The sequence below is a fragment of the Vipera ursinii genome (genome assembly GCF_947247035.1).
Source record: "Vipera ursinii genome assembly, chromosome: 1".
Classification (NCBI taxonomy): Eukaryota; Metazoa; Chordata; class Lepidosauria; order Squamata; family Viperidae; genus Vipera; species Vipera ursinii.
Window position 1 is genome coordinate 5,212,815 of NC_139512.1, and position 25,521 is coordinate 5,238,335.

Sequence of the window (25,521 nt, forward strand, 5' to 3'; positions counted from 1 at the left end):
GAGGACGCCCAGGTTGCGAGTCCTATCGACGGGGGGTAACACCTCAACCCCCATCATTAGTGGTGGAACAACCTGGTTTATCCGAGATGCCGGTATGCACAGCCACTCAGTCTTGGCAGGATTGAGACGAAGCCTGTTTCTCCCCATCCAAACCCGGACCGCTTCCAGGCAACGGGACATCACGTCGAGTGCATCACTGGGTTGGTTCGGGGTGGAGAGAAAAAGTTGGGTATCATCAGCGTACTGATGATACCCCACCCCGAAACCACGAATGAGCTCGCCCAGCGGTTTCATGTAGATGTTGAACAGGAGGGGAGAAAGAACCGACCCCTGGGGGACTCCACAAATGAGAGACCTCGGGGCGGACCTCTGCCCTCCCGTCAACACCGACTGCGAGCGGCCCAGGAGGTAGGAGAACCACCATAAAACAGTGCCTCCCACTCCTAACCCCCTGAGACGCCGCAGTAGGATAGCATGGTCGATGGTATCGAAAGCCGCTGAGAGATCTAAAAGGACTAGGACAGAGGAAAATCCCCTGTCCCGAGCCCGCCAGAGATCATTCACCAGCGCGACCAATGCCATCTCCATGCTGTACCCGGGCCTGAAACCCGATTGATACAGGTCAAGATAATCCGTTTCCTCCAGGAACAGAGGGAACTGATGCGCCACCACACTCTCAACAACCTTCACCAAAAAGCGAAGGTTGGAGACCGGACGATAGTTATTTAAAACAGCCGGGTCCAGGACAGGCTTCTTGAGGAGGGGCCTCACCACCGCCTCCTTCAAAGAGGTGGGAAAGATACCCTCCTTCAAGGAAGCAGATATTACTGCCTGGAACCAGCCTCGTGTCTCCTCCCGAGCCACATAGACCAGCCAGGAGGGGCACGGATCCAGTAAACAGGTGGTGGAACTCAGTCTCCTCATGATCCTGTCCACATCATCGGGGGAAACAGGGTCGAACTCAGTCCAGGTAACATGCTCAAGACCGCTTGATTCCTCCATTCCAGACTCTGCCCAGTCAGTCTCCAAACCGGTCCGGATCTGAGCGATTTTGTCCACCAGATGATGACTAAACTCCTCAGCCCGTCCCTGTAAGGGTTCCTCCCTCGTCTCCCGACTAAGGAGAGAGCGAGTCACCCTAAACAGGGCGGCTGGGCGATTATCTGCAGATGCGATGAGGGTAGTGAAGTAATTAGACTTCGCCGTCCTCATCACAGCGAGGTAAGACCTTGTAAAGGCTCTTAGTCGCAATCGGTCAGATTCAGACGGGGTGGACCTCCAACCGCTCTCTAGACCCCGTCTCCGATGCTTCATCTCCCAGAGCTCCACAGAAAACCATGGGGCCCAGCGGGATCTGTGCAGAGTCTGGGGTCGCAAGGGTACAACACAGTCGAGTGCCTCGGCGGCCGCCCTTTCCCAGGCATCCACCAAGGCATCGACCGGGCTGTGAGTGAGGGAGACAGGTAAGGACCCAAGCGCCATCTGGAACCGTTCTGGGTCCATTAGGCGCCTGGGACGGAACCACCTGGTTGGTTCCACAGCCCGGCAGCGGGGGGGGGCACAATGGATGACCAGCCGCAGGAGATAATGATCGGACCATGACAGGGGGACAGCAGTTGGTGAGCCCCCTCCCAAATCATCCAACCATTGTCCAGATAGAAAAATCAGGTCAAGGGTGTGACCCACCTCATGAGTCGGGCCCTGAATTACTTGGGTCAGGTCCATGGCTGTCATGGAAGCCATGAACTCCCGAGCTAACTCTGACGACTCTCCCAGGGAAGGCAGGTTGAAGTCACCCCGAACTATAAGTCTGGGAAACTCCACCGCCAACCCTGAGAGGGTGTCGAGCAGCTCGGGCAGGGCCATTGCCACACAGCTAGGCGCCAGGTATGTTAGCAACAGGCCCAACTGAACCCGAGGGCCACATCTCATGAGAAGGGACTCACTCCTGCCTATCTGGACAACGGTGGTCTCCCGCGGACATATGGTCTACCGTATAACCATTTAGTGACCGTCCAGTTACAACGGCATGGAAAAAGTGACATTTTTCACACTTAAACCAGTGCAGCATCCCCATGGTTACGTGATCAAAATTCAGATGCTTGGCAACTGATTCATATTTATGACATTTCCAGTGTCCCAGTGTCATGTCATCACCTTTTGCGACGTTCTGACAAGCAAAGTCAGTGGGGAAGCCAGATTCACTTTAACAACTACGTTACTAACTTAATAGCTGCAGTGAATCACTTAACAACTGTGGCAAGAAAATTCGTAAAATGGGGCAAAATTTATTTAACATCTGTCTGTTAACAACAGAAATTTTGACTTCCAATTGTAAGTTGAGGACTACCTGTATACTTGACTTGTAGCCACTGCCATTTTCTATGAATGCCTACAGTTATAGCAATAGCACTTAGATTTATATACTGCCCCATAATGTTTTGTAGCACTCTCTGGATGGCTTACAGTACAATGTCAACCTATCGCGCCCAACAATCTGGCTTCTCATTTTACAAACCTTGAAAAAGATCGAAGGCTGAATCAACCTGTAGCCAGTGATGGGATTCAGCCGGTTTGCACCACTTCGGGAGAACTGGTAGCTAATTTTTTGTTGCCCAGGCCCAGAATGGACTTCTGGAAGCAGCATCCACATAGAGAACCAGTTGTTCACGTATTTGAATCCCACCACTACCTGCAGCCCTGTCAGGATTGAAGTCCAGCAATGATGCCTATTCACAATCTTACCAAATGCACTAAAATGAACCATGATTAAAACTCTTAAAAATCTGGAGTTCAATCCACTATCCGTTGTTAAGGGCCAAGTGGAAAGGGGCTTGAATAACCTCACACATTCTGCATTCACCATTAAGAGTCGGGCACAATTCAAAAGATTTTCAAATTCTGTAAGTTTTGAAATTTTATTCGATCATCTGGACACAAAAAATTCTTACAGCAGCTTTGTGGTATGTGTTTTGTGGGGGAATGTTGATAGTAAATAAGTTTTTTTTTAAACATAACATATTGTACAATTTTTAGAAGATTTTTAGAATCACTGTAAGAGAACAGATTCTACATGCTAAAGTGACAAGTTTTCATCAAGGAATATCTATATCTATATATATCTATATAGACATAGATATTTAAAACCCACTAACTTCAAGGAGCATTTGCCCTTTTAAGACATTTCTGAATATGCGCAGATTTCCCAAACATCAACAAAATCTGTACCAATCCACAAAAAGTCAACAAATAACACTCCCCCGCCTTGCTCCTTGCAATAACTGCTTCACCAACCTCTGCTGCAATATTGGGAAAATGCTGAATTATTCTCAGTAAATCTTGCAGCTCGGCTCCCAACAGACATAATTATTGTACTGATATTTTAAAAAAAGACCCCTGACCACACAGAAGAATATTGAGGCACCAAATGTCTTGAAACAGAGGACCTAAAGCAAGCCAGACCAAAGGGTTCTGTTTGTTCTGTTTGTGCTCCCCCCCCCCCGTCCCCTGACCCCCCACCTCCCCCACCCCCAAGTTCAGGATTCTAAATATCAGTGTTTGGAATATCCAATAGTGAAGTTTTATTGTGGGAGAATTAAAAAAAACGAGTTAAGGGCTGCCATGGTGCAATTTCTCATTAACTTTTAACAACAATCAAGGTATGCCACCCTATTTCTAACTGATCGTCACTAATATCTTCCAATCTTGGAGAAGAGAAAAAGAAAAGTTTGCTAAAAAAAAGAGAAACCACTGGCTGCAACGATGGAGTGAGGACGCTTTCAGAAACAAACTGTCACTAGGTTGGGCCATCTGCTTAAGTGTAGGCTTTGTAAAAGCTGGGCATGGCAGATTGGCTCTACTATAGGATTGTTAAAAATAACATAAAAGAAATAATCACAGTACCCCCAAATCCACACAGACACAATGACTTTGGACTTCTAATTAGGCTACTTTTTGTAATTCCAGGAATGAGATATTGCATTGGGCTTTAAACGTTCCTGTGAGAACCCACCCTGATGGGAGAGGATCAACCAATCCCAGCCTGGGGCAGCAGGAATGTTCTGGAACAGCCACAGGGAAGGAGGGAAGACACACCCCAATTGGTTGCAGAGGAGAGACATTCTGATCTTTTTCTCCTTTTAGCGCGGGCAGTTTAAAATGATAAATGGAATTGACCTGCTGTCACACCAGGCGTGCGCAAAGCACACCCAGGGATGCTGTTGGGTTTCCAATATGGATTCTGCATCTCCTCTACCCTGTTTTCTCCTTGCCAGGATGTCAGTCCAGTCAGGGATCTCTTCGCTATGGTCGGACCATTAAAAACAGAGGAGGAGAGGAGAGCACAGTTCTAAGATGTGTAAACCGCAACAAAATTTAAAAAATAAAATAAAAAAATAGAACGAATACAACAACCCAGGAGGGAGAGGAAATGGAAAACACATGCCCTGGGAGATCAAACATGCGCACAGAGGGAGAGAAATCGAATGCTCCACTGGTTTCAGTCCGTGAGCCTCGGGATGCTGCTCGTCTGGAGGGACAGAAGGACGAGGGACTGTGCCCAATTCCAAGAGCACTCAGCATTTTGACAGGGTTTCTTTGAGTTCTGACAAGAGATTTCCCAACAAGGTCGAATCGTCGCATTTTCCATCAATGGACACAGAGTTTTCTCCCTGCCAAAGGATTCATTGAAAGGGTGGGGGGGAAGAGAAAAAAAATATTTTTTTAGGGTTAGATAGCATGATTTTTGGCTCTTCCCTATCCAGGCTCTCTGTTTGTTTTATAAGGGACGCGGTGGCTCAGTGGGTTAGGACGCTGAGCTTGTCGATCAGATGGTCAGCATTTTGGCGGGTCGAATCCCGAGTGCCGCGTAACAGAGTGAGCGCCTGTTACTCGTCCCAGCTTCTGCCAACCTAGCAGTTCGAAAGCACGTAAAAAAATGCAAGTAGAAAAATAGGGACCACTACAGTGGGAAGGTAACAGCATTCCGTGCACCTTTGGCGTCTAGTCATGCTGGCCACATGACCACAGAGACGTCCTCAGACAAGCGCTGGCTCTTCGGCTTTGAAACGGAGATGAGCACCGGCCCCTAGAGTTGGAAACGACTAGCATGCATGTGCGGGGGAACCTTTACCTTAACCCTTTATTACATCCAATGCAACTTCCTCCTCCTATTTTTCTCACAAGAACCCTTTCAGGCGAGTTGGGCTGTGACAGAGAGACTGGCTCAAAGTTACCAGCCAGCTTTCATGGCTAAGGAGGGACTAGAACTCACTGTCTCCTGGCAATTAACCCAAAGTCACTCAGCCAGCTTTCGTGCCTAAGACGGGGACTAAAACTAGTTTCCCCATTTCTAATCTGTTGCCTTAACCACTAGATCCAACTGTTTCTCATCTTTCCTCTCATCTGCCTGGAAACTGAATCACGTTTGTTCTTTTCTCCTATTCTTACCAGGAGATGTCAAGAGTCATCTGTCTGTTAGGAATTCTAGAAGCAACTCCATTTCTCCCCTGCTGAAGGGCGGGCAATCCACATTATGGATTTAGCAGGGAGTCAGACTGAGTGAGAGAGGTGTTGAACAGACAAGATTAACTTACTCTCTTTAAAAAGCAAATCCAAGTTGGAAGTTGACAAAATATACAACACTACTAATGCCGCTACCTGTCATCTTGATGGCCATCTTTGCTTTCTGTTTAAAGAAGTAGATGCATGTAAGTCAGGGGGCCTCAACCCCCGATCAGTGGACTGGCACCGGTCCACGGCATGCTAGCAACCAGTCTGCACAAACAAGCGAAGCCCCAGCCGTGGGATGCAGGCAGCACATAAAACCACGCACTCTCTGGTCCGTGGAAAAACCTTTCTCCACGGAACCGGTCCCTGGTGCCCAAAAGGTTGGGGACCTCTGATGTAAGTATTATTGCAAATACTGAATAATTATAAGAGCAACATCTAGTGTCGATTCCAAAAAATTAAACAATTTCTTTTGCATTAACTGTTGGAACTGATTTATTATTTAATACTGAAATTCTAACTAAGAATATTTGTCATGGTTCTGACTAACAAAAGGCTTCAAAGAACTTTCAGGCATTGTTTATCTTAAAGTCTTTAATCGTGAAAACAAAGCCTCGGCACAGCATGGTGGGTGCCAAGATCTGAATTCCCCTCCCTTCAGCACCTAATATCTGGCAGAGTTCCCTCCTCCAATTAGCAGTCATAAATCACGTTCTCCAGTCAGTTTGAAGGGGTAAAGGGCCATTTCTTATCTTATTAAAAACAACTGGGGGAAACATTCTTTCTCCCCCCCCATCATCTAATTCTAAGAGCACAGCAATTTAAAGGAAAAGGCTGCCTCTTTATATTGTCAAAGCAAAAACATCCAATGTTTGCAGTGTTGACATTATTATTAGGAGTGCAGGTAGACCTCACTTAATGGCCATTTGTTTAGGGGCCATTCAAAGTTATGATGGTGCTGGGGAAAAATGGATTTACATCCAGTCTTTGAAGTTGTGATCATGACGCAGGTGCTCAGCAACCCTCAGCACCTTTATGATGGGTGCAGCTTCCTGTGGTTATGTGACGTCATGAATGGCCTTAGGGAAAGAGGAGAAGAAATGCTGCCCGGGAAACAATCAGCCAAGAGAAGCAGGAGCCCCCAGTGGCCTAATGGTCAAAAAGGGAATCTTAATAAGGACTAGTCCTAATTGTTCAAATGGCGGGGTGGGGGAAGTTTGTACTTTCAGACTTGCAAGATTCTGATAATGTAGCCTCACCATGAAGTACAATTTGTCTGTCTAACCATGTATCCTGTTTGGTTTACCTGGGAGAGCAGATCACACTTTGCGACCCACATAGCCACCTTCTGCCCAGCAAAGTCAATGGGAAAGCTGGCAAAAGGTTGCAAGTCAGTCAAGCGATGCCTCCCGTAAATCCCCATGTGTGGGATTCGCTGAACAAATGCAACCGGAAGTGCCAAAACTTCCATTGTAAGTTGGTGTGGTCATGTGATTTTCTGCTTTCTGATCACATCACTTAGGGAGAGGGTTGCCATTTTGAATTAGAGTCATTAAGTGAGGACTACTTAAGATATTTTGATTTTATTGAGGAAGTAAAAAACATCTGGAGGTGAGAAAAGTCACTACCTACTACTGAATGCCTGTGTTAAAATGTCTGGTTTCTGCAATGCATCATATGCACAGTGGGACAGTGTCCTATTATGCTTCAGCATTTGTAGCTGACCGATGATACGTGTGCTAATGCTACCATGTGTCGGTTGGACAATTTAGTGCTTTGTGCTTTGTTTTTGGATTCACCTTTTTCACGAGTAGGCAGACATGATGGCCCTGGATAGAACGGCTATACATGGATGCACAGGCCCCCATACGTTCAACAACTGAAAGAAAAAAGAAAGTGGTTAGAGGGTTTTCATCCCTCCCTCAAATAAGGCTTGTAGATTAAAAAAAGAGTGAGAATTGTACAGCTTTAAGGAATGCATAATCTGCATGAGTCACTGATCTAACTAGATCACTAGCCAGTCACTTCAAGCAGAAAAAGTAACAAATGATGGAAAGAGGGAAGAATCCCAAGTGCCAAAAATCATCTTTATCTGACTATTTTTATTGATAGTTGGGATTTGTTCCACTCTTTTTAAGTGTCTGCTTTCCTCTTCCATTGCTCAGAAATGAAACAAGCCATTTTTTCCCCCAGGGCACATCATTCTCACATATCCCTGGATTTTGATGACATCACATTGGTGCAGATGCAGCAAAATTACTGAGCCCCAGCAAGTAATTGCATCGAGACAAGTCAGCGCAGCGAATCAGCTACAGTGAAGCATCTCCTGTAAGAAGAGATGCTACTGGCTTACCTAATTACCAGTTTTCTCATGGAAAGTCATTTGAGAAGCAGAAGCAATTACATTTCTCCTCCTAATAACGAGACAAAACTAGCACAGCAACACCCCCAATGTTACAGTAAGAAGCCTCCGGCAAGCTTGCATGGTTTTTATGCCCTTTTTAAAACCTCAAGATACCTCTCTAGGATTTATTTATTTACAAACTAGCCAGAACAATTTGCCATTACGTTTAGAATATGAGCAAGCAGTCTTTTTAGCAGGAACTCACCAGAGAAATGGTGGTGGAAGCAAATTTTTGCCAGGAGGTGATGGAAAGGGATGGTGATGCCATCGACTTTAATTGAGCTGGCATGCAGGTCCCCCAACTCCAACAGCTTGGCGAAAGCATCACTGTGGAAAATAGAGAGAGGAAGAAGTTCCAATATCTCAGGGGCTACCACAAAGAAGAGGGAGTCAAGCTATTCTCCAAAGCACCTGAAAGCAGGACAAGAAGCAATGGATGGAAACTGACCAAAGAGAGAAGCAACCTAGAACTAAGGAGAAACTTCCTGACAGTCAGAACAACTAACCAGTGGAACAACCTGCCTCCAGAAACTGTGAATGCTCCAACACTGGAAGTTTTTAAGAAGGGACTGGACAGCCATTTGTCTGAAATGGTATAGGGTTTCCTGCCTGAGCAGGGGGTTGGACTAGATGACCTCCAAGGTCCCTTCCAACTTTATTATTATTATTATTAAGCTTAGATGAGCAGCAGGGGAAGTTGGAAATTACAGAATGGCTAACTTCTACCTTGACCTGTCTGATGCTGCCTTAGAGGGGATTTCAAAACTTCTTTCCTAGCTCAGTCCATTTTTACTTTCTGTAATTCAAATAGGAGAAAATATACGTAACTCGGGGTTGAGCTGTGGGGTCCTTGGTGCTCTGTGGGTTGATTGTTTGCTTGCAAACATTGCCTGATTGGATGATGTTACCTAGTTGCATACGGAAACATCTGCAAAGCAAACAACCGAGCTCAGAAAGCACCGAGGACTACACACCTCCCTACAGTCTTTGGGGATGCTGCCTCTACTAGTCATCTCCTTACTGTGCTCTTTAGAGAACATTAGAGAAAGCAGATCCAAGGAATAATGTGAAAGGTGTTATCATTTGGCTGACAGCAAAATCCCCCAGACAGCTATCTCCATTTATTCATCTACGGCAGGGGTGTCAAACGGCCGGCCCGTGGGCCGGATGCATCATATCGAAACTGTGACCACCCCATTGCCGGCAATGGCAAAAAAGCTGTGATACGTCGCGACACGTCACGTGACCGCTGTGAGCTTGACACCCCTACTCTACAGGCTCACTGCTGTAACACAAGTTGTCTGAAATTGCTATAGTATTTTATGCTTTACACCCAAATAATTTATTACTCAACAGTGATCATCTGATCTTTTCCTAATTATATTATACTCTGAATTCTGCACATCCTGTGTGTATGCTAATTTTAATGCAAAAACCAGCTATTTCCATTAATTTTCCCACTGAGGTGTTCTCATGGATACAACTAAGTATTCAGGGAGGGTCTCTAGGACAACTTGCTGTGGCCAACTTGCCTGGGTCATCACACTGTGGCCAACTTCCCATTGCCAACTTGCCACATGATAATTTGCTGTGGCCAACTTGCCGTGGGACAATCCACATAGATAAATATTATCCACCGCTGTTTCTTCTACATTGCTTCCATTTTTGTCAAGGGAAATAATGTCAAAGAAAACAGCGGCAGGTAATATTTATTGCACTGGGTTATCCCGTGTGGAATTGTCCCACAGTGAGTTGGCTATGGTGAGAAGGCAGTGGTGAGACGGCCAGGCTGCAACGGCCACAGCAAGATGGCACTGGCAAGTTGGCCATGGCGAATTGTCCCATTCCAACTCAGGGATGGATGCTGTGAAGGGAAACATCCTCTCTTCATACACTTTTAACACTTCCAAGATTTCCTAAAAGATTCTACCTTGCACACTTGGACATCTCCCAGCATGCATGCGTGCATGTTGCTGCTTTTTCTTCAAAACTTTCTGCAAAAACCACAATGTGTCTGAAGACATTGACACACTCTGTTGCTTTCCATTAATGGCCAGGCATTAATTACTCTTCCCTTAAATGTACTAGATCTTTCTAGATTGCTACAGTTGATGAGATTTTTTAGCTTTTCCATTCTGAAATCCTGCATGAGAAGGTAAGCTTTTGCAAGTTTTACAAATGTCAGCATTTTTCTGTGCAATTACCCAAAGCTCAAGAGATGTGGACCCTTCTTAAAAGAAATGTGTTCATTTTAAGAACGCGTAGGGGTAATTTTGGGCTGTGATAAATACTCATAGGAATTATGCCATGGACCTCTGTAATTAAGTCTGTGTGCATGTAACTGAAGTAACACAACGGTCTTCCCCTACTCAATGGTACATTCATTCATTCTTACATTCTCACTGAATATTGGCTGGAAATTCATCAGGTCAAAACAACAGCATTGCCAGAATAACAATGCTGACCTAAAGGTAATAGCATCAGTAATTATTTCTTTCAACAAATGAAGAACAAATTGCTTTTCTTCCGGAAGTAACGTGACCTACCTGTAACAGGGTGTCGTAATTAGGTAAGAGGCACAACTGAAGTACAGCTTAAAGTCTAACTTTTCATGTGTTGAGCCTTCATCATCCTGCAGCATAATGACAAATGGAGATAAATCACAGGACCAAAACCAGCTGTCCAACAAGTGGATGAGACTTAGTTTAAATATTCCTAAAAGAGCACCAACCCAAACCGATCCTTGGAAGGGGAGGGGGTCGAAAGGTTACACAGGCTTTAAAATACATCATTATCCCAAACAAGGCCAAATTGCCTCTTGATAAAACCCAGATATTTTATCTTCCTAATATAGGTAGTCCTTAACTTATGACCACAATTGAGCCTAAAATTTTTGTTGCTAAGTGAGACATTTGTTAGGTGAGTTTTGCCCCATTTTAAGACTTTTCTTGCCACATTTGCTAAGTGAATCACTTGAGTTCTTAAGTTAGTAACATGGTGGTTAGGTGAATCTGGCTTCCCTATCGAGCAGGCTTGTCAGAAGATCACAAAAGGTGGTTATTTGATCCCAGGATGCTGGAACCGTCATAAATATGAGTCGGTTGCCAAGCATCTTGAGTTTTGATCACATGACCATGGGGATGCTGTAACAGTGGTAAGTGTAAAACAACGGTCATCAGTCACGTTCTTCAGTGCTGTTGTAACTTCAAATAGCTACTAAATGAACTGTTGTAAATCGAGGACTACCTGTAAGGCTAAATGTTTGGATCTGGTTCTGTCCTCACACGCAGCAAGAAAGCCAATTCCATCCTCCATCACTGCCTAGAACAGTGTTTTTCAAACTTGAATGAGAATGAATGAACCTTTATTATCAAAGTACAACATGTATACAGTGAGATTGGTTCAGCCTCCCTTCGTTTCCCCCCCCCCCACAACTCACAGTGACAACAAATCCACCATCTTGTTACACCATGTGAGCTAACTGCACAACACACCAGCCTCACAAGTCAATCATGAGTTATTTCCCGTTCAGGACCCTGACAGCCCATCGCAACTTTTAAGATGTGGATATTAAAGCTTGCTTATCTCCAACATCCTTTGGGAACATAGTTCTACTCTTCTGGGAGAGTTGCTATAATAGGAGGAAGCCTGAACAAATAGCTGCAGGGAGCTCATTTAATCATAATCATAATAGTAAAGTTGGAAGGGACCTTGGAGGTCATCGAGTCCAACCCCCTGCTCAGGCAGGAAACCCTATACCATTTCAGGCAAATGGCTGTCCAGTCTCTTCTTAAAAACTTCCGGTGTTGGAGCATTCACCACCTCTGGAGGCAGGTTGTTCCACTCGTTAATTGTTCTAACTGTCGGGAAGTTTCTCCTTAGTTCTAGGTTGCTTCTCTCCTTGACTAGTTTCCATCCGTTGCTTCTTGTCCTGCTTTCAGGTGCTTTGGAGAATAGCTTGACTCCCTCTTCTTTGTGACTCCCTCTTCTTTGCTACTTCCTTGAGGGAAATATTTCTCTCCATCTATCAGTTGCCCCAAAGTTCAAATACAAGTAGTCCTCGACTTACAACCATTCGTTTAGTGACTCTTCGAAGTTACAACGGTACTGAACAAAGTGATTTATGACCATTTTTCACACTTAATGCCCATTGCAGCATCCCCATGGCCACGTGATCAAAATTCGGATGCCTGGCAACTGGCGTGCATTTGTGATTGGCTGCAGCGTCCTGGGGCCATGAGATCACCTTTCGTGACCTTCTGACAAGCAAAATCAATGGGGAGGCCAGATTCACTTAATAACTCTGTTACTAACTTAACAACTGCAGCGATTCAACAACTGGGGGCATAAAATGTCGTAAAATGGGGCAAAACTCACTTAACAACTGTCTTGCTTAGCAATGGAAATTCGGGCTCAATTGTGGCCATAGGTTGAGGCTTACCTGTATGGACAAGGAGTCTGGCTTCTGTCACTGACTGGAGGAACAAAGCCTTCCGGAGTATCACGTCACCTTTATGCAAGCAAAGCCACAGGCCCAAGTCTAAAAAAATGTACTGGTCAATAGGTCACCGAGTCTTGCATTAATTTCTTTTTAGATTTGTAAACTTCTCTGTGCCTTCTGTTCAATGGATGTGAGCTATTTCTGAAATTTATGTTTGTCTGAAAAGCATGTTTAAAAATATGTTGATTTGGCAATACGACAAAGAAGCCAACAAGCCGATTATTACAACTCCTTTAGAAGGATCAGGCGAGGATGAAAAACAATGCACTCAGGCTAACTAGTGAGTGGCATCTCTTTGAGAAATAAAAAAAGTTGGTGTTAATGTGTCTTTAATCCCTTTCATATTTTCCCAGCATTAGCAAAGGATAATAGGCTCTTACTTTGACTATAAATGACAAGGTCCCTTTTAGTTTCTGTGCCATGGCGATAGTCTGCAGGGTGAACACAAACTGGGCTTCATTTGAGACTCCTGAATTTGGGAAAAGACAGAAAAGTTTAAAACAGGATAACAGGATCTACTTAGATTTATATAAACACACATCCTCCCCCTCCCCCCGAAGTGAGAATTATGATTTCAAAATCTTGTTTCTCACACAGATATCTTTAAAACATGTAACCATTTTCTCCATGAAAGAGTACAAAGCATTAGCAGTTTAACAATAAGCAATATCAATCAATCAATCAACATTATTTTAACACGTACTAAAGGCAGGACAGAGAACAGCTAGAGAAAACTACCACCGTAGTGCCAATGCGTTTGTCATTGTTTATTTTAACTCAGATACTCATTCACCTTTAGAAAATACTCTGTATTATGGAAACTAATTAAAAGCACTCTTCCCAAGATATGTCAATGGTGTCCTACTCTAACAAAGATAGTGTGCACGATCTGACATCCAACATCTTTTGGGGATTACTTGGGCTGAAAATGGACCGGCAATGGCAAGAAGCTATTCAATTCTGAATGCACAACTTTTAAAAATTAGTCACATAAACTGAAACACAAACAAGGAGAGGCTATGTCGCCCTAGGACAGTGATGGTGAACCTTTTAGAGACCGAGTGCCCAAACTGCAACCCAAAACCCACTTATATATCGTCGCGTGCTGGGTGGGCGTGGCCCATTGGGTGGGTGTGGTTGCGGTGGTAACGGCAGAATGGGTGGGACTAAAAAGTTCAATCAGTCAATTCCAACTTTGTGAGATCTTTTTTCCCCCACGAGTTGAAATTGATTGAACCTTTTTTTTTTGCACACGGTGGCGGGGGCCTAAAGCAAAAGCGTTTTATAAAACCCAGCTGAAGGCCCAGGACTGGGGCGACGGCCCGCGTGCCCACAGAGAGGGCCCTGCGTCCCACTGGTGGCACGCGTGCCATAGGTTCACCACCACAGCCCTAGGAAATTAAGGTAAACTTCAAAGGTTTGGCTCAGATGTAAGTGTGACACGCACTCATAGCGAGATTTGCCCTGTCCTCCAAGACTCTTTACAAAGGCATCTTTGGGAAGCTCACTCCCATCCCCTCTCACCAGGAAGCAGAAGCCATACCAGGAGGCAGCTGAAAAGGGACAGGTATCCCATCGTGGATGGCGGATCCTTCCGGCCGCAGCATTTTAGTATTCAGAGAGTCCAAAACATTCAGCTCCATGCTCTTCAGGAAACTGCTGCTCTTATTCTCAAAGATCACAGAAACGGTGACCTGGCTATCGTTCTGGAGGTTCCCTTGGATATCGTAGGTCTGCAAAAAAGAATCATTGGAAGGGAGAGGGACACAAGAGAAACCGGGAACTCCCCGGTGTTGCTAAAAACTGGTTATGGAAGACGAGAGCAAGTCGCAGTAGGTAGTTCAAAGAAATCAAGATAAACCCAAAATTGGGGGGGGAGGGGGGAAACAAACACCATGAACTACTCACCATTTTAATGTACGGGTTTTCAGCAAGAAGGCCATAGCTTGACATAGGCTGGGAAAGAGGGAAAGAGGAAAAAATCAAGGCAAGGAAAAAGGAAAGGAAAGAATGGTGTAACGGGAGCTACCTATGCAGCAAAGCAGTGGAACGGTGGCTTCAACTTAACAACTAGATAATCCTTGATTACGGTCCCAATAACCTCAACCAGGGGACGGGGGAACTGGTATCCAAACAGGTCCGTAAAGTACCACCTGCTGGGCAAAGCCGCTGCAGAGCCGTGCCAGAGCCAGGTCTTCTGGAGTCTCAGTTGTCGAATGATTACAACCTCTCTGCACTGAGCAAATTTCTCACCGGCAGTGGCTCTTCCTCCAGAGTCCCGTTCTGCACGGATTCCGTCTGCGGCTCATCCCCTCTGTCACGATGCTTTGAAGGCTTCTTCTCTTTGGATTTTTCCTCCTTCTTATGCTTCTTCTTTTTATGCTTGGATTTCTGTAAGTCCACATAACCCAAAAGTCAGCTTCCTGGTTCCTCGGCTGCCTCTTGGCTCATCAGTGAAAGCTGTTTGACTTGGACAAGTCATTTTTCTGCCAGAAACTGCTGCTAAAATTCATGCTAGCCGGCCTAGCCCTCTGCCCGTTGATCAAAGACAGCTCAGAAATGATAGCAGATTCAAACCGGGATGAAAGTATTCCCAGATGAGATAAGATGCAGGGTGGCATTATCAGAGACTAGCTGAGAGGCATCAGTTCCCAGGCAAAATACAGCAAAGTGGAATTCTCTAGGCAACTCACCTTTCCTTCGTCTTCTTCCTGAAGTTCCTCCTCTTTTTTAGGTTCTTCGGGTTCCGTTGGATCTACACTGACTTCGGGCAGGCTCTGCTAAAGAAAGAAACTGGGATAATAAAAGCCAGCTTGGTTTAAGGGACCCTATCTGGGAACATCACAGAAAATCTGTGGGTCAAGTCATCCAGCTATGATTCCCTGTTCATGTTAGTCCAAAGTCCTAAACGTAGTCAGCCTAATTCTCCAAGCCTCTTTGGAAATGGGCCACGCAAAGGAGCCCACCAACTGAAAGTCCACGCCACCATCTTTGCTCTCACTTAATGGGGTCACCAAGTCCACTCAAAGCACATCCTAAAGCTGTAAGGCAGAAAAGGGCAACCTTGTTTGTAGCCAGACACTGCAGGTGTGTGTATGAAAATGACATAGGTCAGTGGTGGTGAACCTATGGCACGGGTGCCAGAGGCGGCACTCAGAGCCCTCTCTGTGGGCACGCTCACTGTGCCCTGGAGATGGCAACCGTCTCTCTTCAACCAGCCGCCTGCTAACTCGCCGAGTTCCCACGTGGCTGAATGCACCCCGGCACGGCTGGTTTCCATCCCCCCCATCCCGTCCCTCCTGGCCTTGCATGCTCTCCTTTTCCCAGGCACCACCCACTGCATCACCTCCTCAGCTGTTGGCCAACCATCCATCTCAGAGGCAGCTTCTTTGAACTGCTGGCGACGGGCTGCAGAGCCCCAGAGTACACCTGTCGAGGGGCCGGCAGGCTGTGGCTGCTGACGGACACAGTTGGCCCCCATGCGCTCGCTGGCCTGTGTGCGGGGGCCGATGGTGTCAGGCAGCAGCTGCCCCAGCCCTTGCCTTGCCCCATGGCAATGGCACCCCCGCCCTGCCTCACCTCACCCCACAGATTGAGTCTCCTGCCTACCACCCCACCTGCCCAAGACCTCCTGGAGCTCCCCCAACCCTGCCCACCCCCTACAGGTGTGCCGCCCCACGAGCAACATTGAGGTGACCGCATCCACCTTGGCCACGCAATCTTCCATGACCATCACGGCCACGCCCACCCAGTGGGCCACACCCACCTGGCACCCAGCAATAAATAAGTGGGTTTTGGGTTGCAGTTTGGGCACTTGGTCTCTAAAAGGTTCGCCACCACTGACATAGGTGAAAGAGGCAGGGCTAGATTTTCCATCTTTTTTTTTTTTGCATTTGGCTTTCTGGTGTTTTGACTAAAGGAGAAATGTTAGGCCTTTTTTACTGCTTAGTTTTGTTAAAAAAAGAAAAGAAAAAAAGAAACACCAAATAAATAAAAACACCTTCTCATAATTTGAAAGTTTATCTCCAAAATTCAGTAGTATAATCACGGGGAACTCGGAGGGCTGTAAAAAAACCCACGTTGACTGAGAAAGGGGTTGCCTGTCCCAGTTATACGAATATCTTAATAGTTCTCAGTTTGTAATCGATGGCCACAACTCCGACTATGAGTTGAGAAAAAGATACGCTGTCTTATTGGATTGCTCCCCTTTTCTGTTAATCAGGTCTCCTTAGGATAAAGGTCATCAGCATGTGCAATGGGCAGGGATTTCTCTCAGTTGTAATGAGTCTTGGAGAAAATAAGTGAACGGCAGGGGGGAAAAAATCTCTCCCAACCTAGATACACGCACCCCTGCATTTCAGGAAATGCAAAAGCATCATCTGTTAATAACGATGTAAAAGTATGGGGAAGAAATCACCGTGTTTTGGGTGTTTTTTTTTTTACTGCAGGGGATACTTCCTCTGAAGTTGCCGTTGTTGTGGGAAGGGAGGGGGAAGAGGGGGTAGAACCTCCCACAGGAAATGGAATACTTCCACCTAAGGGAGACGATGCTTTAAAGAAGGTGGTTTTTTCCCCCTTAAGATCACAAGGAAAAGAAATTCACTTCTCTGCACTCTTCGAGATCAAAACACTGAACAGTGCTGCTGATGCTCCCCCCCACCCCCACAAATCTGTAGATCAAATGCAAAGATTAATGTAACATCACATTTAATTTGGATCCAAAATAGCAAGGGAAGGGAAGGGAAGGATGCCATGAATCATCTTTTTGTGGCACAGTACATTAATAATTTACAGTTCACCTGGATTCTCTTCCCGTGGCAAACTGGAACCAATGTTTCTGCCTGTCTCCTTCTCCTCTAGATCATTCTATAAGGAGAGACTAACCTTTGCCTCCATGGCCGTGACAGGGGGTGGGGTATCAGAAAGCCACAGGTCCACGTCTTGAGGCTGGAACAACCATCCAAAAAGTATTATAGACAATTGTTATGGGACAATTTCAAGCACTCAAAGCACATGTTCTTCTATAAGGCTCACAAACTGCACTAGGCATAATATTGTTTGCTTTGTCTGAGCATAGCAAGAGATATCAACTCAGCCACTGTGATCTGGAATACGCATTATGTTTGGAATAAACATTATGTGCCCCAGGACTGTATTCCTTAAAGCTATTCTTAATGTTACAGGTGCAAAGGTTGCCACTATCTGTCAGTTTATGTTTACCTACTGGGTTATATGCATTTGAACTTCAAGGTATAGTAATTTAAATGCAAATCTAGAATTCTGGTTCTATCTGCAAATATACCATGTCTGTTCAGAAATATCCGAGCATCCTTATTTGCATTATGAATATTTATAATACAGTCATGCTTGAAATTGTTGGCACCCCAGAAATTTTTCCAGAAAATCAAGTATTTCTCATAGAAAAGTATTGCAGGAACACATGTTTTGCTATACACAGGTTTATTCCGTGTGTATTGGAACAACAAAAAAAGGGAGGAAAAAAAGCAAATTGGACATAACGTCAAACAAAACTCCAAAAATGGGCCGGACAAAATTATTGGCACCCTTTCAAAATTGTGGGTAAACAAAATTGTTTCAAGCATGTGATGCTCCTTTAAACTCACCTTGGGCAAGTAACAGGTGTGGGCAATATAAAAATCACACCTGAAAGCAGATAAAAAGGAGAGAAGTTCACTTAGTCTTTGCATTGTGTGTCTGTGTGTGCCGCACTAAGCATGGACAACAGAAAGAGGAGAAGAGAACTGTCTGACGACTTGAGAACCAAAATTGTGGACAAATATCAACAATCTCAAGGTTACAAGTCCATCTCCAGAGATCTAGATTTGCCTTTGTCCACAGTGTGCAACATTATCAAGAAGTTTGCAACCCATGGCACTGTAGCGAATCTCCCTGGTCGTGGACAGAAGAGAAAAATTGATGAAAGGTTGCAACGCAGGATAGTCCGGATGGTGGATAAGCAGCCCCAAACAAGTTCCAAAGGAATGCAAGATGTCCTGCAGGCTCAGGGAGCATCAGTGTCAGCGCAAACTATCCGTCGACATTTAAATGAAATGAAACGCTATGGCAGGAGACCCAGGAGGACCCCACTGCTGACACAGAGACATAAAAAAGATTACAGTTTGCTAAAATGTACTTGAGTAAGCCAAAATCCTTCTGGGAAAACGTCTTGTGGACAGATGAGACCAAGATAGAGCTTTTTAATAAAGCACATCATTCTACTGTTTACCAAAAACGAAATGAGGCCTACAAAGAAAAGAACACAGTACCTACAGTGAAATGTGGTGGAGGTTCAATGATGTTTTGGGGTTGTTTTGCTGCCTCTGGCACTGGGTGCCTTGAATGTGTGCAGGGCATCATGAAATCTGAGCATTACCAAAGGATTTTGGGTCGCACTGTAAAGCCCAGTGTCAGAAAGCTGGGTTTGCGTCCGAGATCTTGGGTCTTCCAGCAGGACAATGACCCCAAACATACGTCAAAAAGCACCCAGAAATGGATGGCAAGAAAGCGCTGGAGAGTTCTGAAGTGGCCAGCAATGAGTCCAGATCTGAATCCCATTGAACACCTGTGGAGAGATCTTAAAATTGCTGTTGGGAAAAGGCGCCCTTCCAATAAGAGAGACCTGGAGCAGTTTGCAAAGGAAGAGTGGTCCAAAATTCCGGGTGAGAGGTGTAAGAAGCTTATTGATGGTTGTAGGAAGCGACTGATTTCAGTTATGTTTTCCAAAGGGTGTGCAACCAAATATTAAGTTAAGGGTGCCAATAATTTTGTCCGGCCCATTTTTGGAGTTTTGTTTGACATTATGTCCAATTTGCTTTTTTTCCTCCCTTTTTTTGTTGTGTTCCAATACACACAAAGGGAATAAACCTGTGTATAGCAAAACATGTGTTCCTGCAATACTTTTCTGTGAGAAATACTTGATTTTCTGGAAAAATTTCTGGGGTGCCAACAATTTTGAGCATGACTGCAAATACATGCATAAATATTATAAATACTATATATAAGTTTTTATTATGTCGGGATCTTTGAAATGGGCTACATTTCACTGCTCCTTTTGGGCACCTATGCCTATTGAGAATCTTCACTGGACTTCTACTATTGCAAATAACATGGTAGGTAGAAGCAAGGACCTTTTTGTCATCTTCATCCGTTTTCCTTTCTCGCTCTTTTCTTTTTTCTTTCTCCCTCTCTTTCTCTTTGTGTTTCTTTTCCTTCTTTTTTGGCTTCTTGCTTTTCTTTTCAACCGGGGGAGCTTGCGTTTCTTGAGGAGATTTAAGATTGTCAGCGTTTCGATGCCTCTGCACAGGAAGTGCCTCACTGTCCGTTAAAGGCCTTAATAAAAAAGATGGTAAGAGGTTGAATGAAATCCCACCAAATGTCTATCCCCACTTCCAATAGCAGTTCAGGGTCAAGCACAGCATGTCAAAGTGAATTAGTTCCACTACATATGATGGAAATATGATTGAACACAATCTAAAGAGGATCACATGAAATTAAATGACATTTATTGAACAAAATTGTTAGAATTCTATTCGTACAATTCTTCGGCATGAAAGCAAGCGATTTCTTTAGGCGCTGGAATAAATTCCAGAAAGTGAAGACTGAGAAAATTTCATGTAGCATTTTCTCAGATGCAAAGCTGCAACATTTTAAAAATTCGGATCATTTAAAATCTAGAGTTGTGTGGTCTGAAAAAGAAGAACACAGCTTCTGTCCTGATTATTTTTTCCACTGCATTCAGAAAGCTTGGAAATGTTCCCTAATGCAAATACAGTAAACTTTTTATTTGCTCACTTTTAACTTTTTCAGATCAGAATTACAATTCACTCATTGCCCCCCTATCCCTGGGTTCCTCATGGTCAGAATTTCTGCTGTTAATGACAAATACAGAACTTCTGTGAAAAGGTTTGTCAGCCTTTATTAAGCGGAAAACAATTGAGAAAAGAAAAGTATCGCCCACTTGAAATGCATAATTTAATCTTCCCATCAATTGTGCAATTTGCTGTATTCGTCTTGAAGCAATTGGAGGTTCCTCCTTGGTACAAAATTTGAATCTTGAATCTCATTTTACAGGAAGTGGGAGGAGGAGGAGAGGAAAAGGAACAGCTCACACTGTAAAGCCCAACACTTCTCTCAAAATATCAGTTTTGTCAAATCTCTGGTCAAAGATTGGGAACGTGTGTAAATGTAGTGGCAGGGCCACTATTCTTTAGCTTAAATAAGATTGTCGATAGGATTCAGTGGTCGTGCAACTAATCATCATAGACTGGCTGTTTTATTCCAGACTATAAATGTAGAAATTCAGTGTAAGTTTAAAGATTGGGGGTAAACTGTTCTGCATAAACAGCTGACATTTACCATGTTGTGTTTTACAGTGTTGAACAGAAGCAATTAGCCTTCCAACGCTGTCAAAGAAGGAACTTACCTGCCAGAACTCCCTGAAATCAGACTGTGTATAAGACAGACAGACAGAAAGAAAAACAACATGACTATAGGATATGACAACTTCTGGGAATGGAAATCATCCAACGGCAAAATAGAGAAAATTCTATGAGATTCCAACCATGCCTCCTGGAACAGTGTCGAAAAACAAACACAAACATCATTTTTGCCTCCATCTGAAATTTAGGTAACTTGTATAGTAAGATTCTGAAACTAATTGCCCTCTGTTAGTTGAACTCCAATTCCCATCAAGACTAAGGAGCATGGTTAAGGCTCGGGACAGAAGAGATCCAATCTAGAAACATCTGGAAAGCTGCAGGTTTCTCCATTCCTTCTTTAATGGCACAAGGAAGATCCAAGCCTGCAATCCTCCCTCTGGAAGGCCCTAATAGCAGCAGCAATAGCATTTAGATTTATATACCACCCTACAATGCTTCACAGTCCTCTCTAAGCGGTTTACAGAGTCAGCATATTGCCCCTAACAATCTGGGCCTTCATTTTACCGATCTTGGAAGGACAGAAGGTTGAGTTAACTTTGAGCCTGTCAGGATTAAACTCCTGGCAGTGGGCAGAGTCAGCTTGCAATACTGCATTCTAACCACTGTGCCATTACCACTCTTGAATTCCTTTAATGCATCTTCATATTCAGCTCTCAGATGTGCCAAGACAACATTCAAGCTGCCATTCTGTAATTTAAATTTGTAAAACCAGGCGTTTAGGAATGAATCAAAGCCCAAATCTTTAGCTTGTCTACTTTAATGTATGTAAAGCATAGTGAGTACACCATGTTCAGCATTCAATATATTCCGCTCTCTGTCACAGTCGGCACCACATTTTGGCATGAATTTTAGAGGATTGTGCAAGAGCCAAAATTTGTACTCACTTATCTAAATCAATATCCAGTGCCTTGTAGGGATCATTTGGATCCTTGTCATCCTCATCACTGGGAAGAGCATTCTAAATAGAGGCAAAAGAGGCAGAAAATGAGTTTACATAAAAGGTATCCATTCTCAAAGGAAAAGATAGTGTGATCCCTGTTTGATTTATAGACAAAGCCTTTTATTATGTTACCTAGAGCAAGGGTCCCCAACCCCCAGTCCAAGGATCAGTATCGGTCTGCACAAACAAGGAAAACCCCATCTGCAGGATGCAAGCAGCACACAAAACCACATCCCTTCCGGTCCGTGGAAAAGCCTCTCTCCACGTAACTGGTCCACGGTGCCCCAAAGGTTGGGGACCTCTGACCTAGAGTAATTTAGTAAAAGTTTTACTAAACTATTCATTTTAAAGATGTAGATGACCACTGGGAAATTGAGATACTGTCTCTCCCTGCCTACTAAATCATTAGAAAATTTACATCAGAACAAAAACACACACACACAAACCAACTACCAATAAAGATACATAAAAAGTACAAGATTGGGAGACGAAAATTGGAGTGTGTGCAACAATGGCAAAATTTGACAGTATTATATGTTCCTGTTCCTCAAGGGTGCTTTAGATTTATTCTGTTGATGGTGTTCTAAACCAATTAGTCCCATTTCAATAACCCCCCCTCCCCTCTTTTGATCAAGCAGTTTTGTTGACGGAAGCTACACTGGAAAAAGCACATGTTGGCTGAAGTTCACATTTGCTCATTCTTTGGTACGCGACTTGCTGAGTACCATCTTTGGTGGTAAGGAGACATGAATGCTGGGGAAATAGCCTGTTTTGTTGAAAAACAAACATCCATCTACAAGCTGTGCCATCCTTGTAAAATATATCAAAAACAGGATAGGTTAATTTTGAATAACTTTAGGCCTCATTCAAAACCTAACACTGGTCAATCTGAACCTGTGGCAGGTTATTTCTTCCCGAGGAGAGTAAGAGAAAGAAGGAAAAAAGGGTATTTAGAAAGAGAGAATGAGCAATTTTATCTACTTGAGGCTGTGCTTCATCCTTTATTATAGCCACCATTCACAGGGCTAGGCCCAGACCTAGCAATTGGCTTTAGGGTCACACAATGGAGCGGGAATGTAAACCAAAGTGCCCTTCATTTAGTTATTATTATTATTATTATTATTATTATTATTATTATTATTATTATTAATAATAATAATAATAATAATAAACCTTTATTGTCAGCCCTTATTATTTTTATAAATAACTCAAGGCGAGGAATATACCTAATACCCTTTCCTCCTATTTTCATACCTAAAATGGGACTGGCTCTCTCAATCTCCTGGTTTCTAGCCTGGTGGATGGAGGTTTAAGGAAGGCTTAAAGCCCTGCGGCACTTACTTCTGGCATCTCCTCTGTGATAATATCCACATGCTGGGCAGGTGCAATATCCTCATCGCTCTCCGTGTGCAGGGAATTGTGGCGACGGTTCTTGCCCCATTTCTCTTTCTTCTGCTTCTTTTTCTTCTTGTCCTTCTCCAGTTTCTGTTGGTGCCGTCGCTCCTCTTCCAACTTCACATATTGGTCAGATGCTGGTAAACCTGACAAGACCCGGAAGAGAGAAAAGTAGCATCCAGAAGGGATTGTATGGAGGCTGGCTACAAGCGGTCAAAAGGAACCCGATTTAAATTCCAAGAAAAAGTGACACATTGTGAACAAGCTACAAACTTTGCTAATGGATGATGAGCAGACACATCACTGATCATCCTGCAAGAGAGAAGGGAAGATATCTCACCGTATCATTTTCACCTGCAATCTTTCTAATTACATAAGACAGTGTTTCTCAACCTGGGCCGCTTTAAGATGCGTGGACTTCAACTCCCAGAATTCCCCAGCCATTCTGGGAGTTGAAGTCCACACATTTTAAAGCGGCCCAGGTTGAGAAACACAGACATAGCACTAAGAAAAAGTTGAGATCTCTCAACTGTCACATATCGGCAGTCATTTCATAAAGTCACTTGAAATATTTCATTATATAGAGCCGTGATAAAGATTATAACCTGGAATTGTCCAAACTTGCTTATTTTTCTTTTCCCCACTCTTCCTCTTTTTCTCCTTTTTTAAAAAAAATTCCATTTATATCCTGCCCTTCTCCGAAGACTCAGGGCGGCTTACAAGCTTAGCAGTAGCCTTCATTCTATGTATATGCCTGCTTATTAGGGCTTTCACACTCCCCCCAAGCGGCATTATTACAAAGTCAGCTTAATTGCCCCCAACAATCTGGGCCCTCATTTTACCTACCTCGGAAGGATGGAAGGCTGAGTCAACCTTGAGCCTGGTGGGATGCGAACCTGCACTAATTGCAGGCAGCTGGTGTTACTTAAGGAGGCATTAGCCCACTGCTCCACCAAGGCATATTATGTCTTCTAGATCAGGGGTCCCCAACCCCAGGCAACAGCACTCTACCAGGCCGTGGAACTGGGCTTTGCGAGTGGCTGGCCGGCGCATGTGCACAGCTTGACTTGAGCAAGCAACGGTCTGATGCGTGTAAGCAACTGGACTTGTGCAAGGAGAGGGCCGGTTCCTCTCCCCCCCCCACCAGGCCACCAAGCCATAAAGGTTGGGGACCGCTGTTTTAGATTTTAAAATTCTGAATGGAGACTGTCACACTACAGATAGTTGTTGAGTTACGACTATAATGGATCCTGCCTTTTACGGTCTTAAGTATTAACAGTTACATGACTGAATCGATTTTATGAGCTTTTTGTGACAGTTGTTAAATGAACACTGTGGTCATTAAGCAAATCCATGGTTTGCTATTGGTGCAGTTTTGCTGAAAAAACGGAACTGCTGGCTTGCAGCAAAAGCTTTGTTAAATGTGGTCACATGACTGTGAGAATACTGCAAACAGCCATAAATTTAGCTGCGGGTTATTGGCGATTACTGGAATTTCGGACTGTAAGTTCCCCTTTCTGGTTGGTCATAACTTCAAACAGTCACTAAGTCGAGGACTACTATTTTTAAAGCTGGTTGGGAAGGTTTTGACTGAAAAGCAGGATGTAAACTGACTGATTTAGCTAACCAGTTACATACTGCAGTCCTTGAACTGCTGTTTTAAATGTTGCACTCTGTTTTTAAGAATTTCAGTTTATTGTATTATATTCCACAGGACATTAAATGCTTTTTAACCAAAGTACATTTTTTAAAAAAATTACTACTGATAAAAAACCAACACAGACCAAATTCAGAAGGTTCATGAATTGCCCTGACCACAGCAATTCATGCCTTGAACATTACACCGTTGGATTACTGCAATAGACTCTATGTGGCCAGAACTTTAGAGTTGAGATATACATGTTATGTCAGGCACAACTATGGCCAAACTTATTTTGCCCATCCAGGTTGGTGGCCTTTTTTGTAGTGGCCCCTCACTCGGGAAAGTGTTTCTTTCAGAAATACATTCAGCACTGTCTTTCCATGCCTTCTGCAAAATGGTTAAAATTTGTTTATTCTATCATGGTTTCGGTCCTAAGTGAAAGTCATACACTTGAGGTATATGTACCACACACACATGTGCATTTGTGTCAAGAAACATAAATAGGCCTGGAAAGGGCAAGAATGCTGGGGATTGACTCTCACAGAGAAACAGCAGAATCTGTGCCCACTTTTCTGCCTTTCTCTAAGGAGCCAGAATTCTCTATTAACTATGCTCAGTCCCCGTGACCTGATTTTCAGATTTCTGTACCAGATTTCTTTAAAAAAAACAAAC

At 44.0% G+C, this 25,521-nt stretch overlaps 1 protein-coding gene across 9 annotated transcripts in view; it reads right to left on the minus strand.

The window, feature by feature from the left end:
• Positions 1–25,521, minus strand: part of AP3D1 (adaptor related protein complex 3 subunit delta 1) — a 65,350-nt gene that overhangs the window by 3,659 nt on the left and 36,170 nt on the right. For 2 of the 9 annotated variants that reach the window (XR_014490845.1, XR_014490846.1), the window contains exons 20-33: positions 23,154–23,353; positions 21,757–21,830; positions 20,857–20,880; positions 19,562–19,763; positions 17,298–17,360; positions 15,107–15,193; positions 14,667–14,804; positions 14,322–14,369; positions 13,957–14,146; positions 12,794–12,882; positions 10,459–10,544; positions 8,118–8,239; positions 7,308–7,387; positions 4,468–4,670 (exon numbers count right to left, since the gene is read on the minus strand). Coding sequence is in view for 6 of the 9 variants with exons in the window: in XM_083349555.1 (XP_083205681.1) it covers positions 4,575–4,670; positions 7,308–7,387; positions 8,118–8,239; positions 10,459–10,544; positions 12,794–12,882; positions 13,957–14,146; positions 14,322–14,369; positions 14,667–14,804; positions 15,107–15,193; positions 17,298–17,360; positions 19,562–19,763; positions 20,857–20,880; positions 21,757–21,830; positions 23,154–23,353 (1,499 nt within the window). In the remaining 3 variants the exon portion in view is untranslated. Of the gene's footprint in view, positions 1–3,529; positions 4,671–7,307; positions 7,388–8,117; positions 8,240–8,671; positions 8,841–10,458; positions 10,545–12,793; positions 12,883–13,937; positions 14,147–14,321; positions 14,370–14,666; positions 14,805–15,106; positions 15,194–17,297; positions 17,361–19,561; positions 19,764–20,856; positions 20,881–21,756; positions 21,831–23,153; positions 23,354–25,521 lie in introns of those variants that run through there. The other 7 variants (XM_083349555.1, XM_083349556.1, XM_083349559.1 and 4 more) reach the window with 7 other exon arrangements.